Source organism: Phlebotomus papatasi, chromosome 2 (assembly GCF_024763615.1).
Source record: "Phlebotomus papatasi isolate M1 chromosome 2, Ppap_2.1, whole genome shotgun sequence".
In the NCBI taxonomy this organism is placed as follows: Eukaryota; Metazoa; Arthropoda; class Insecta; order Diptera; family Psychodidae; genus Phlebotomus; species Phlebotomus papatasi.
Window position 1 is genome coordinate 49,694,110 of NC_077223.1, and position 15,532 is coordinate 49,709,641.

The 15,532-nt window shown below is 34.6% G+C and overlaps 2 protein-coding genes across 3 annotated transcripts in view; one reads left to right on the plus strand and one right to left on the minus strand.

Moving 5' to 3' along the window:
- LOC129801554 (tetratricopeptide repeat protein 19 homolog, mitochondrial) lies at nucleotides 1-1,282 on the plus strand. Its single transcript, XM_055846766.1, has 2 exons — nucleotides 1-441; nucleotides 508-1,282. The coding sequence occupies exons 1-2, from the start codon at nucleotides 80-82 to the stop codon at nucleotides 1,217-1,219; spliced, it is 1,074 nt and encodes a 357-aa protein (XP_055702741.1). The 5' UTR covers nucleotides 1-79; the 3' UTR covers nucleotides 1,220-1,282.
- The window catches only part of LOC129801453 (vigilin), a 26,832-nt gene continuing 12,568 nt past the window's right edge, over nucleotides 1,269-15,532 (minus strand). For both annotated transcript variants that reach the window (XM_055846528.1, XM_055846529.1), the window contains 5 exons: nucleotides 12,134-12,757; nucleotides 11,304-12,047; nucleotides 5,926-6,599; nucleotides 5,261-5,853; nucleotides 1,269-1,630 (listed from right to left, as the gene is read on the minus strand). In XM_055846528.1, the coding sequence (XP_055702503.1) occupies nucleotides 5,301-5,853; nucleotides 5,926-6,599; nucleotides 11,304-12,047; nucleotides 12,134-12,757 (2,595 nt within the window). In that variant the 3' untranslated portion in view covers nucleotides 1,269-1,630; nucleotides 5,261-5,300. The remainder of the gene's footprint in view (nucleotides 1,631-5,260; nucleotides 5,854-5,925; nucleotides 6,600-11,303; nucleotides 12,048-12,133; nucleotides 12,758-15,532) is intronic.

Below are 15,532 nucleotides of genomic sequence, written 5' to 3' on the forward strand. Positions count from 1 at the left end.
AGCATTGTTCTCCGTTATCACAGTTGTCAATATAGTCACCAAAAATACAAATTTTGCCAATAAAATTAAACAGAGTAAAATGCAAGTGAACGTAATTAAATCAATAGGTAGATTATTTAACCGTGTCTGCTATACTTTGGAGAATATATCTGTGCATAATCGAAGAAATGTCACACAAGGATTTATTGAGAAATCTTACGTGATTTCAAGGCGAGTAGCACCACCGCACCAAAGGACATTCACGGGAAGGGTACTTTTGGGAAGTTTTTACTTTTGGAACATCTTCAAGAAACGTGGGGAGAAGGAAGAGACTCCAGAGGACAAGCTCATTATGACGATTAAGAGGTCAATCTTGTGTGTACAGCGTGGGGAATTAAATAAAGCTGAACAAATGTTGCATCTGGCTCTACGCATGGCTCAGGATTTGCAAAGCAAAGACGGGTATGTCTTCTTGGTATTTTATTATTAATTTCAAGAAATAATGTAACTTACTGTAATAATCTACAGGATTACTTACATATATGACGTGATGGCCAATTTGGCTCTCGAAAAGGGAGACTTTGAGAAGGCAGAGAAGTTATTTGTTAATGTAATGCAGAGGCTATTTGGAGATGGATTCAAAGAAAATCACATAAAAATGCTGCACATCAGCTCAAAAATTGCCCACATGGCTGGTCTTCAGGGAAACTTGGAGAAGGCACGGCAGGGCTTCGAATGGACATTGCAGAAGCTGGAAGAAAAAGTTCATTTACCAGATGTTGACGAGGAGCTCCAAGATCTGCGAGAGCTCTGGGGAATGACAAAAAACTGGTATGGACAAACTCTGCTGGAACTCAACAAATTATCTGAAGCAAAGCAATGCTTCTTGAACGCTTGGGAGGTCTTCAATGAGATCCACGATCAAATCAACGAAGACGCTTTAATGCTACTCAACAATCTAGGCGTGGTTTGTATGCGCCTTGGAGAAGTATCAGCAGCTGAAGACTACCTCCGGAAAGCCATAACACTCTCAAAGGAATTTCCAGACTTTGTAGAAGCAAATGTCTTTAAGGCCAATCTTGGGCTAGTTTACCTCCAACAGGGCCTTCTACAGAAAGCCACCGAAATATGCAGCCTATCCTGGCGTCTCAGCAAAAAAGCCCAGAATGAAAGAGCCGTGGAACAAGCCGACTACTGTCTGGAACAGATCAAGAAACTTCGCGAAACTAACAAAACCTAATAATCTCCAACCCAAATACCACAAAATTAGCAAAATAAATTACACATGATTAAAAAAGAAAAAGAATTTATTACAATTGTTTTTTTTTCACTTGTCTCATCAACTCAAATGCTGGACAGTGTATTTCCAGCAATAAAATTGTTCTCCACAAATGGGATCTTCTAGTTACCTCTAATATATGTTTTTTTTCTCCTTTTTAAATGTATATATATTTTTTTCTTATATGCTTTTCTCACTGTAGAATATCCTTCCTAAAGAGTGATTTATGCCGTTTTTTTTTATCTTATTGTATACAGCTTTTACATTCCTTATGTTTTTTTTTCTTTTAAATCCACGTTAATTATAGCTCACATTCCCAAACGACTCTTCTGCAATCGCTTGTCTTATTTTTTTGCACCTTCTCGCCACAAACTAAAAGAAACAATATATAAAAACTTTATCAGAAACTGTTGAATTAAATATAAAATTATGATTTATGAATAATGAGAACATTCTAGGGAAGAGCTCATAATTTTGGACAGTTTCTAAATTCGGACATTTTGAGGGTAAAATTGGACAATAAAAATAAATTGATTAAAATTATGGATTTTTATTCCAATATTGGATGAATAATAAAATCTATCTAAATATATGTTCTTTTAGGAAGATTTTAACACAAAATACGTTAAATTTTGAATAAGATTTGAGTTAAAATTGCTTTGTTGAAAATTCAGTGTGAGCAATTGTTTACGAGAAATATGACAGACTTTCGTGTTTACTTCAGTCTTATTTAAATGTGGTGAAATACTAACAATCTTTCCTTGATATTTTTTAAAGTGATATTAAAGGGACAGATAATCCTAACCGGCTTATGTAGGTGAGATTTTTAACGTGAGCTAACTCGGAATACATGCAAATTCGATTTAGAGCTGAAGTTGGGTGATGCTATTTAATTATCTTGAATCAAATTCGTTAAATTATACATTTTTTTATTTAAACCAAAATATCAAGGTTTTGCATGGACTGAAAGTAAAGTGATATATGGGTGAAATGTAGACCAGAATGTTCTTTATAATTTTGCCATAGAACTAGATCTCATTGATTAATCAGAAGCCGAGATAATCGAGGTTGTTTTTTTCTGAACTCGTTTTTTCGACCAGAGCGCCCCAAGTGTTCATTTGATGAACTTCAACCATATCAAAGAATTGTTGTATTTTGTGAGACTTTCCATTTAAAACCCTATTTCAAGTGTCTTGGTCGAGTAGAAGCAGTCAAATTGGCATCTGAGTGGTTTCAAAGCGTTATTATGGGAAAAATCAATTTTTTCACATTTAAACGACAAAATCGGACAGATAGCGTGGTCTTATCGAAAAATGATGTATGGACGAAATGTAGAGACAAATGTGCTCTACAATTATGTTGAAGTAATCATCAAAATCGGTTCAGCGACAGTCAATATAATTGAGGTTATGTGTTATTGAAATTCGTTTTTCGACTGTGGCGCCCCTTGTGTTGGTCCCACGAAGTTCAAATGTTCTAGAAAGTTGTAGCATTTTGTGAGATCTTACGTTTAAGCCCTCACTCATCAAAATCGGTCAAATAGAACCGGAGATATGATTTTTTGAATTTCGTGAAATTTGACCCATCATATCTCCGGTTAAATTTTAGTATATTATAGTTGGGCCTACGAGCTTTCGATCAGTACCAAAGTTGAGGTCCACTGACCCCGCAGACCCAAGCTAGAAGAGATCAAAAATTTAATTTTGAAATGATCATATCACCGGTTCTAATTATCGGAATTCGAAAAGTTTTAGAATTTTGGAAAGCTTTCGTGGAGTACTACAACCCTCATGACACCTAAATTTCATCCGATTTAATCGAAGGTCCGATTAATCGAAAAATCGATCTCAAATATTTCGAAAACTAGACGATGCTTTTTCTTTAAATTTTAGTATGTTGTAGCTGATGTCGAGACCTTTCCAACGGTAGGCCGCGCTTCTCCCTCGATGTTCCCTGACCCGAGCTATAACCAAAAATGTCTTGACCGGATCGCTTTTGTTGTGTTTATGAAGGGATTTCGATGAAATTTTAGCATAGATTGTATCTGAGAGCAAGATCTTTCTAATAATGGGTCCCATCCGTGTCTACCTCAACTCACTGTACCCCGACCCTTACTATATCCATATGGACCGGATTCTATCACTTATGTTTATTAACCGATTTCAATGAACTTTTTTTTTCTTTTGTTGGTCTTCCCCAATCAAATTATTTAAAACAGAAAATGACCAGTGATAAGCCCAGATAAGCTTATGGTAGCTGAGATTCTTTACAGGTCAGCCCGGAGTGCTTGCAACTCGAAATGCGTGAAAATTCCATTTTGAATTGAATTTTGGGGGTAAGAATCGCGTCGAGCAAACTGTTCTCAGCGGTTAAAACGATCAAAATTGGCTCGACGTGATTTTTTACCCCCAAAATTCAACTCGTAATCGAATTTTCACGCATTCAGAGTTGCAAGCACCCCAAATTGCAAGGATTGCGAGGTCACCTGTAAAGAATCTCAGCTACCATAAGCTTAACTGGGCTCATCACTGGTCATTTAAAACGAAATTACCAATCTTTGAACATTTTTTCCATCTAGACAACGTCGTATTTCTTCAGTTATTTACAAAAATTAAAAGATCTTCAATGTTTCAAAGGCTTAAGAAAATATCTAGGGTGGAGTAAGTACTTTTGGCCACTTTAAGGTTTCATGTGCTTGTAATTTTTATAATCTTTATTTAAATGAAATGAAATTTTGTACAAAGATACCTTAAAGCCGTTTCTTCCTAATAATCCAAGAGAATTCCCATTTTTTTGGATTATTTTAGTGAAATATGCATTATATGCAACTATGCATATTTCAGTACTTTTGGCCATTGTGTGTAAGCACTTTTTTGGCCACTTGTTTCCAATAGAATTTTAATAAAACAACAGAAGAAATAGCTTTCGAAAACTTTCACAAATACACAGCACAAGTCCTATTCTTATTTGACACCAATTTTATGTGATTATTAGAATATTTTAAACGACTTTTTGCACATTTTCTATTTGATGTAAAAATCAGTGAAAAGGCACGATTGGTTTTGTGAAATCCGGGAGGTGCGCCACGTATAAAATGTATGGGAAAATGAATGGCCAAAAGTACTTACACAGCCGAAAAAAGTAAGCTCTTTTAGCCACATCCGATTTTCATTTAATTTGTTAGAAAATCTTATTAAGGATGATATCACAATAAAATTTAGTTAATTAAGAAATGGACTTTCAATGAATAACATCAAATATTTTAATCAAAAATATGAAATAATGCAAAACATAATTTCTCTTAACATTAACAAGTTTTTTAAGAATACCATGTTTTTTTTAGTGATTGTTTACCTTGTCGAGAATTTCTTTCAATAAATAAGAAATCATCAAGTCGATACAAAATCAACTATAGTTTTCTGATTCGTTAGATTAGAGGTCACGAAATAATACCCATTTTCCTGTTTTAAATAAACTCATAATTGCCTTACAATGTGCTTTTACTTTAGGTGGCCAAAAGTGTTTACATGGCCAAAAGGGCTGACTCTACCCTAATTAAAACAAAAATAAAGATTTCAAAGAACCTCAAGACCATCTTTGTAATCTTGAACGGAGGATACTAAATCTTCAAATATTTTGATTCTACTCAAAAATAAAGATTTGACAGCTCAATTTTTAAATCTTGTTTAGTAGAATACAAATTCTTTATTTTTCTGATGACAGGGTGCATAGGGTAAGATGGGGTAATTTGGAATCATGTCTAATTTGGAATTTTGTGAGATTTCTAAACAGTTTTAGATGGCTAAAGGAAAAAGCAACGAAGAGGTATTCTCAAATGCAAAGTCTTGTACTTCTTCGTGGTTTTTCTTCTCTTTCTCTTTGACCATTTGAAGCAGTAAGAAAATCTCAAAATTCCAAAATAGACATGATTCTGAATTATCCCATCTAATTCCAATTTCTTTTTACCGCAATATAAACTGTTATTAATGAGTTAATACTCACGAATCTTTGTGATAAATTGCCTCCATCATCATTTCCACTTTTAGCGCGGAAGTCCCCAAGCTGAGGAGATGGTTGGAGTATCATTAGTGGCCGGAGCACTCGAGGCCAGCCCAAAGTCCGGAAAGTCCTCATGGGAAGATGTATTGGGTGCCTTCTTCTGCCACGGGGCCCCCTTAACCACAAAACCTTTGGGCGGTTGACCAGCAGATTCGCCGCCAGGACGATGATTAAGGCCACTTTTAGTGAGTGCCTCCTCAAACACATCACTCACACTCATGGGCTGATAGACGGGCTGTGCATCTGCCACATCCTGTAGGTACTCCTCTTCGAGATTAAGTATGTAATCCTTGCACTCAGCCACTGCCTCCTCATTGCCCACAATTGTCACAACATTGGGATTGGCATCGCCTGTCTTGGGGAATTTTACCTCAACCTTAAATTCATCCATGATGCGTCGGATATTGCGACCACGTTGCCCAATAAGGCGCGGATAGATGCGTACATCCACTTCAACAGTCTCCTTGGCCAATTTATTGAGATCATTGGCGATCTTCATAATGGCATCACGAGCAGCATATGCTGCTTGCTCATACCTTTTTTTTTCAAAGACATTTCCGTTAAGAAAAACAAAATAAAAATATTAAAAAAAAAATAAAACAACTTACCCTTGAATAGTTATGATATTATCAGCAGCATCATCCTTCTTGGGAAAGGATATCTGAACTCCATGATCTGCACGGATTTGGTTAATCACATTCCCCTTGCGTCCAATGATTTTCGGATGATAATCTGAGTCAATTTCAACTTTCAGTTCAAATGATCGTAATTCTCTATCCTTTCGATCCTGCTCAAGTTCCTCCACGCGTTTCAGCACTGCCTCCTTGGCATCATCCACATTTGCTGCTGCTCCCGTGATCTTGATCACATCAGACTTCTGATCTGGTGGCGATAGTTCAATGTGCACATCATATTGATGCATAAGTTCACGCACATTCTGTCCCTTCTGTCCAATAATCGAACGATGCAGATCAAAGGGTACATTGATCTCCTTCGTGATGGGGATCAAGTCAAATAGGGCCTGTTTGGCTGCAGCACATTTCTCACTGTTACCGGTGATCTTGATGATATCACACGATCGTACAGCACCATCATCAGGCGGAACGCCCCCAGTAGCCCCATCACCACCATTAAGCTCGGTCATTGATTCGGCACTGTTCAACTCACGATCTGGGAACTTTATTTGTACGTCAAAGCGTGCAGTGATATCCTGTACCTTTCGTCCCCTAGATCCCATAACAGTACGATGATGACGCTGCGGGATTACACATTCAATTGTCACCTGACAAAAAAAAATTAAAAACAAAATTATACAAAGTTTGCAGAAGTGTAAACTCACAAAAAAACTGCCCAGGGGCGATTATGCTACAGTAGAGTCTCGCTATAGTCCATATTTGGTTCCAGATTTGACACTTGGGTCACACTATAATCCATATTTTTTTTTTAAATTATCAACGACATTTAGTATTGTCATTGCTCGACGGCTTCCACTTTCTTTGCCATTGTCCTCGCTCTCTTCATTATGGATCACAATTATCACAACTACCCAATAAACTTTACAACATTGCATGACGCGTACTAAAAAACATAACCCAACTTAAAATCAGTGTTTTGAAATCAGCGGTCGATAAATTGTGGACTATAGAGCGATGGCCTATAGCGAGACTCTACTGTATTTTCTAATATCTAAAACACATTGCTCCAATTAATATGTGATTCTTAAATCAAAAGTATTTTTAATATAGAGTAGGGGAAAGTACTCTCCCTCCGAACGTTCATGCCTTCGAATAATGTGAATTTCTTTTACTTTTCCTAAGAGATTTCCACATAATTGTCACATAATTATCAATAATTAATAATAAGCTAAATAATATTTAATAGAAATGTTTAAGGCTCTTAAGAAAACTTAAAGAAAATTAACATTATGCGAAGGCATGAACGTTCGAAGGGAGACTACTTTCCCCTACGTGTCAAAAGTTTGTTGCCTCATGTATGTTCGGGAAACCAGGTGCAAAAAATGATAGAAAAAATTACTTTTTAAAATTTTTCTTTTTGCAAATTAGTTGTCTGTAATCCGTAGATCTTATTTATGTATTTCGAAAAATCATTTCATTTCATAAAAAAAATACTTTTCCAAAAAGCTGTTCATTTTTTATGCGTCAAAAGTTTGTTGACTCATTTGAAATGTTACTCACAATGGTCAAAAACATGCAACAAACTTAAAATTAACCGACTAAATTTTATGTTTATATCATTTGAGAGGCCAATGGTGGGTTTGGACATTTCCAAAGTTGTCAATGCTAAATACATGTGTATAAGAGTGATGATAAATAACTAGAAATAATCTGTTTTTTGATAATTCATAAATTAGGTTAAAATGGCAAGTTATAAGGAGTTAAAATGTATAAAATCGTCCAGAGATACTGTCGGAATGAATCTGCGTCGTTAATTGCCAAATTTTATGGAAAATCACGAAAAGTTATACATAAAATATTCAAAGGACAGATAATCCTAACCGGCTTATGTAGGTGAGATTCTTAACGTGAGCTAACTCGGAGTGCATGCAAATTCGATTTAGATCTGAAGTTGGGGTACGCCATTCAGTTATCTTGAATCAAATTCGTGAAATTATACAAATTTTGTATAAAAACCAAAATATCAAAGATTTGGATGGAGTGACAGAAAAGTGTTATATGGATGAAATGTAGACCAGAATGTTCTCTATAATTTTGCCGAAGAACCTGATCTCATTGATTAATCAGAAACCGAGATAATCGAGGTTGTTTGTTTCTGAACTCGTTTTTTCGACCAGAGCGCCCCAAGTGTTCATTTGATGAACTTCAACTATATCAAAGAATTGTTGTATTTTGTGAGACTTTCCTTAAAACCCTATTTTAAGTGTCTTGGTCGAGTAGAAGCAGTCAAATTGGCATTTGAGTGGTTTCAAAGCGTTATTATGGGAAAAGTCAATTTTTTCACACTTAAACGGCAAAATGGGACAGATCGCATTATCTGATCGAAAAATGATGTATGGACGAAATATAGAGACAAATGTTCTCTACAATTATGTCGAAGTAATCATCAAAATCGGTTCAGCGACAGTCGATACAATTGAGGTTATGTGATATTGAAATTGGTTTTTCGACTGTGGCGCCCCTGGTGTTGGTCCCACGAAGTTTAAATGTTTTAGAAAGTTGTAGCGTTTGATGAGATCTTTCATTAAGCCATCAAAAAAAAATGGTTGGTAAAATTTTGTATTTTTTCACAAACATTGTTCGTAAAATGATCATTTGACGAACATTTTTTGTACTTTTACAAACATTTGTTCGTAAATGTTAGTAAACACACAAAAAAATGTTCGTAAAATTTTGTCATTTGTTCGTAATTTTTTATTTGTCTGGCAAAAATTTACGAGCAAATATGAACAAATGACAAAATTTTACGAACATTTTTTTGTGTGTTTACGAACATTTACGAACAAATGTTTGTAAAAGTACAAAAAATGTTCGTCATATTATCATTTTACAAACAATGTTTGTGAAAAAGTACAAAATTTTACGAACTTGTTTGTGGGTTATACGATTCACAAGCATTTCGTAAGTCTGTCATAGGATTTCACAAACATTTACGAACAATTTTACAAAATATTTTTTTCTGTGCAAAATATGGACATTTAACTGATTTAAAAAAAAATAAAGTATGCTGAGATTTATGCCCATCGCACAATAACTTTTGTTTAGTAAACATGTTTTTGACATTTCAATGAGAGTGAATGAAACATAGATCTAGTCATCTAATTCATTCTTATGGGAAATTTTGAAAACATGTTTACAAACCAAAGTTATTGTGCGATGGTCATTACACCGCCATTTTCCGTGCATTCTACTTTGGTTTACTATGAAAAAAAAACTAGGGTAAGTGTGCCAAATTCCGGCCAGATTGCAATTTCGGCCACAGTTTTTGTTCCTCGATTTTCCATGAATTTTTAGTTTTTGCATACTATAGAGGTTATAAAATGCAAAAAATAACAAAAAAAAATGTCGCTTCAAAGAACAATATGACATGAAAAAGACATTAGAAGAATTCCGGAAGGGCAAGGAACTTTGGGAATGAAGGTGGTCGAAATAAGCCACCAATGCTATGCCTGCATTTTTATTCATTTTAAAATGTATTAAGAATGAATTTAGAGAAAATAAAGACGATAAACTGTCTACAAAGTTCCAAGCAACACTCCTTATAAAAAAGTAACCAAAAAATCAATTTGTATTAAAAATATTACATTTCAAACTTGAGACTTTGATGCTTGCATGCAACTATGCCGAAATTTGGCACATTTAGCCTATACCACAAATAAAGTACATTTCAAAAGTTTTCAATTCTACACTGCTGGCAATAATCATAGCTCCACTTTTTCATATTGGAAAAACTTTGAAAAAAATTTTTTTAGAAAAAAAAAATAAAAAATAATTTGAAGGTATTTTCATACCAATATGAAAAATTGCCATTTGAATTTCATACCGTTAGAACTGTGAGTACTGTGATAGAATCTTTATCAAAATGGCGATTTTCGGGTGGCAATAATTATAGCTCCACTCAATAAATTTGGCTCCAGGGTATTTATTTTCAATCAGTGAAGGTAAATATCTTTTAGTAATTTAATTAATAACTTTATTAAGCTAATTAGAATCATTTTTATAAAGTTTTTCATGAATTTTGCTGAAATTTTGTAAGAAAAATGTTTAATGAACAAAAATAAGGGATTAATTAAGGTCTTGAAGGGGATGAAAATTGACAACCAAAAAATTTCCATAAAAATGATAAGATCCTTTCACCTTTCATCCGAATTTGTCCATATAGCTGACATATATGCATTTTAAACCACTCCCAGATCTAAAAATCTTCTTTTGTTAGAGGCAAAAGTGTGCAATTTGCCGTGTTACAGTCGAAAAAAAGCACGTTTTCTACCGAAATTTGATGTAAAACAATGCTGACTGCTTAGTCTCATCATGTCCTGTTGATTTTGTCGCAAACCAGAATCCCAAGTGACTAAGGGGGTCTTTAGAATACTGGAACAAAAAATTATCAAAAATAAGCGTTTTGCAATTTGATGAACATAAGTTGTTTTACCTAATTTAAGTGGTATAAAATTATTTTTTCAAATAAAAAAATTGATAGGTCTTGTCTTAACTTGTTTTCTGTCTGAAAAAATAATTTTAAACCACTTAAATGACGTAAAACACCTTCTATTCATCAAACTGTAATAAGCTTCTTTTTGATAATTTTTTGTTTCAGTATTCTGAAAACCACCTTAGTCACTTGGGATTCTGGTTTGGAGCAGAATCAACAGAACATGATGAGACTAAGCAGTCAGCATTGTCTAACATCAAATTTCGGTAGAAAACTTGTTTTTTTCGACTGTAACACGGAAATTTGCACACTTTTGCCTCTAACAAAAGAAGGTTTTTAGCTCTGGGAGTGGTTTAAAATGCATATATGTCGGCTATATGGACAAATTCGGATGAAAGGTGAAAGGATCTTATCATTTTTATGGAAATTTTTTGGTTGTCAATTTTCATCCCCTTCATGACCTTAATTAATCCCTTATTTTTGTTCATTAAACATTTTTCTTACAAAATTTCAGCAAAATTCATGAAAAACTTTATAAAAATGATTCTAATTAGCTTAATAAAGTTATTAATTAAATTACTAAAAGATATTTACCTTCACTGATTGAAAATAAATACCCTGGAGCCAAATTTATTGAGTGGAGCTATAATTATTGCCACCCGAAAATCGCCATTTTGATAAAGATTCTATCACAGTACTCACAGTTCTAACGGTATGAAATTCAAATGGCAATTTTTCATATTGGTATGAAAATACCTTCAAATGATTTTTTATTTTTTTTTCTAAAAAAATTTTTTTTCAAAGTTTTTCCAATATGAAAAAGTGGAGCTATGATTATTGCCAGCAGTGTAGAACTTACCTGGTTTTCGAGATTATGAATGAGCTCCTGGATGCGCTGTTTGGCTGCATCAATGCAATTCCGTGCACCTTTCAGTGTCACACGGTCACTCTCAACGCCAGGCCGTGGAAATGAAATTAGCAAACCACCACACTCTTCAGCAATGCGATGTAAAACTTCACCGCGCTTTGCCACAAAATAGCGATGATGCTTGGGATCAACTGTGATCTCATCCTCAACAATATTGTCAATGTCCTTGATGATGAGCTCAAGTTGTTGTCGTGCAGCCTCAACACTATCCTTACGCCCAATAATTGTGATCACTTCCTTGTCCTCATCGGTGCTCGTGGGAAAAACAATACGAGCACCTGTATTGTCACGAATCTTCCTAATGGACGCCCCATTTTTGCCAATGAGAAATTTATGATGTTGCTGCTTAGCCCTAACTTCAGCTGTAAATGAACTCTGCTGACGTTCGTTGCTCATTTCGATCAATTGCTGCTTAGCCTTTTGGACATCCTCCTTGGGTCCACGAATGGTCACTTTGTCACTCTTGGACTCGGGTGTTGGGAATTTTATTGACACATTCCCACATTCTTCCATTATGGAAGAAATAAGCTTACCACCAGCACCAATGATAAAGTTGTAGTACTCTGGTGGAATTACAATTTCCTCAGTCACAATATCACTCAACTCATCTTGAATCTTCTTGATGCGATCACGTGCTTCCAGTACATTTTCTTTCTTTCCAGTGATTACAATTACCTAAATAAACAATTGAAAAAATGAATAAAATTTGATGCCCATTCATTTATCATACGTATTTCCAGATTAGCAATTAATTAGCACACCTCATTCTCATCTCCTTCAGCTGGCAAGTCTATTTTTGTATGAGTCTCATCGCGAATCTTCTTGATGTTGGCACCACCCTTTCCTATGATGAACTTGTGGAATTGCTTAAAAATTGGCAATTCCATGATAAAGGAGGACTCTTGGAGATCCTTAACAATTTTGAGCAAATGCTTGCTGCATCGATCAACATCATCCTTAGGACCACGAAGTTTCACAATATCCGTCTTATCATTGAGATTGGGAAACATAATTTGCACCTGTTTGAAGCGCTCACGAATTTCCTTAATATTTTCACCCTTTGCCCCAATAATTGTGCGGAAAAGACGATGATCAATGATAACATCTTTCTCCTTCTCATTCTCCAACTTTTCAATCTTTTCCGTGAGTTCTTTCTCAGCCTTGAGCACACCTTCAATAGGACCTTCGATCCTAATACGATTGAGCCCATCTTTCTCCTCAATATTAATCACCACATCCAATTCATCCTTAAGACGATTGATATTGGTACCGGCCTTACCGATAATGTGCTTGTAGTGCTTAGGATTGACAGTCATATCGCGGTAAGTCAATTTGTTCACGTAGTCATCGACAATCGCTGACAATTGCTCACTAGCCTTGTTCACCTATTTTGGCAAAATAAAATAATTTTTTTATGCCTGATATCTTTCCTTTGAAGAAATAGCGGAGACTGGGGCAAAAAGTCACAAAACGGATATTTTATTTTTTTTACAAGCTACTCGATCGCTTCAGAAATTTCTAATTAGCGCAGTTTTATAGGCAATTTACCGCTCTACAACTTTGTGAAAGTAATATTCCTCTATTTTGTAAGGAAACACGTTTATCGAGCCGATTTCTAAAAGGTAATTTTGTGCACTGTGAGAGAAATCCGAAAAAGTTAAAATAACATTCCGGAAATGTTAATTTTACCCTGCAGTAATGATCTGAAATCGGTGTAAATATTACCCTTTTTAGGTGTATTATGGGTTAAAGTTACCCTTTTGTCATTTTGATTTTTACCCTCAAAAGGTGTAAAATTAACATTAAAAAATGTTGATATATTTTTACACCTAAAAAGTGTTAAAGTTATGAAGAAAAAAAGTTAATCGCACCCTCTTTTTTTCTCAGTGTGAAAATTCTCAAAAATGCTGGGGCAAATAGTACCACACATTAGATATTGTCATATTTTGATTCGCTTCATTACGGGCTTCCGTAAATTTGAAAAAATACAGGGAGGACATATTTTCATAGAAAATTTATTCATCTACACCTTTGTAAAACACCGTTTTCTCTGCAAGAAAAGTGAGAAAACGAGAAAAGCGCTTTTCAAGCTATTTTAGAAAAAACACACAAAAGATTGCAAAGCATTTGGCCAATGCAAACCACAAAGCGGTGTGACATGGTAATGATGTTTCTTTTCGCCGTGAGACATCAGAAATTGCTTCACTTTTGTGTTACTTTTTGCTCTATAGCTTTTGTTACTTTTTACCCCAATTGGCCATTTTTAATAAAAGGATTTCTGGAGAAAGAACTTTTGTGAAAATATCTAAAATAGATAGCGGATTCGTATTCAAAAATCCAAATTATTTAGAGCAGAATCACATTGACAGTAAAATGCTCACCGTCACCGTCAAAGCTCTCACCGTATTTCGTTGATTTACGCATTTTCATTGCAATTCTTACGCAAATTTTCCATTACGATATTACCTTGTCTCATACTCGGTGGCACTAGGTGAAAATAGTATAAGAAAATTGAATAAATAAAGCGAAAATGCGATAAACGGTAAGCAAAAAAAAACTGTAGGATTTTTTTGCTACAGTTTTTCGTACAGTTTTTTTTGCTCATCGTTTATCGCATTTTCGTTTTATTTCTTCAATTATCTTATATTATTTTCACCTAGTGCCACCGAGTATGAGATAATGTAACACGGTAATTGAGAATTTGCTTAAAAATTACAATGAAAATGCGTAAATCAGCGAAATACGGTGAGGGCTTTGACGGTGACGGTGAGCATTTTACTGTAAATGTGATTCTGCCCTTAGAAAATATTCACCAGTGCATCAATTTTGGAAAATAATTAGGTAACAATTGTCATTTTCTGCGAGAAAAATATTTCAAAAATAGGGCTAAAAATTTCGTTATTTTTTATTTTATAAATTCCTTGTTTGAATTTGTAAGAATCTTACGACATTGAAGAAGGTCTATGGAGGCTATCTATAGAAAAAAAAATGAGCCGCTATCTTTTTTACCTTGGAAGATATTGAATTTTGAATTTTTCGATTTGTGACTTTTTGCCCCAATCTCCCCTATAGTTTTGCAGCAATTCTTATTAGTTGAATAAAATTAGCTCTTTGCAAATGAGCAGTAAGAAGTTAAATTTGAGCATTATATAGAGATCTACAGAAGTGGCAACATTATACAGTAGGTGTCAAAAGTTTGTTCCCTCATGTATGTTCGGGAAACCAGGTGCAGAAAATTATAGAAATTTTTTTTCTTTTTGCAAATTGAAATTATTTGCCTGTAATCCGTAGATCTTATTAATGTAAGGTAAAGTACCCTCACTCGACCGGGTTCCTTGATTCGACCGGTGCGGTGTTAATTTTTATGAATTTGTCATTGGTTCGTATTAATCATGGAATAATTGGCCTATTAATGTTAGATCATACGCAAAATATTATAGCAAATATAAATAAATTGAATAAATAAATCTACCGGTCGAGACGAGAAACACGTCGAGGGAGGGCACTTTACCTTATTTCAAAAAAAATTATTTCATTCTATTTCATATAAAAAAATAATTGTCTTCCAAAAGTTGTTCATTTTTTATGCGTCAAAATTTTGTTGCCTCATTTGAAAAGTTACTCAAAATGGTCAAAAACATGCAAATAACTTTAATTACACCGACTTTATTTTGAGTTTATGTGGTGACTTTTTGAACTTCCATCTGAAACTACTCATCGAGACGAAACAAAAAACCAAAAATTTAGGTCAAAATGATAATTAGAACCGGAAATAGAAGCCGGCCAGTTTCCGAACTTTGACCCCTCATAGCTCGGGTCAGGGGTTATCGATCGACTTAAGTATTTTTTTGTTTGATAGGTATAATCTGCGGCTACAACATACTAAAATTCAAGCCCGATGCACAATGGAGTTTTTGAGTTACTTAACTTAGAAAATTGAAAAAAAATCTTTTTAATAATAGCTCCTCTAGCGGTGCTTTTATGTACTTGCGATGTTAGAAAGGGAAGTGGCATTTTACGAAAGCTTTCCAATATGCCCTCACTTTTAAATTCTGGCAATTAGGACCAGAGTTATTGCCATTTTAAAAAATTTTCTTTTTTAGGTTAGGTTTTTAAGTTAGGAGGATCAGGGTCAGGGCGTCAGGAGCCCTTAAATTTAA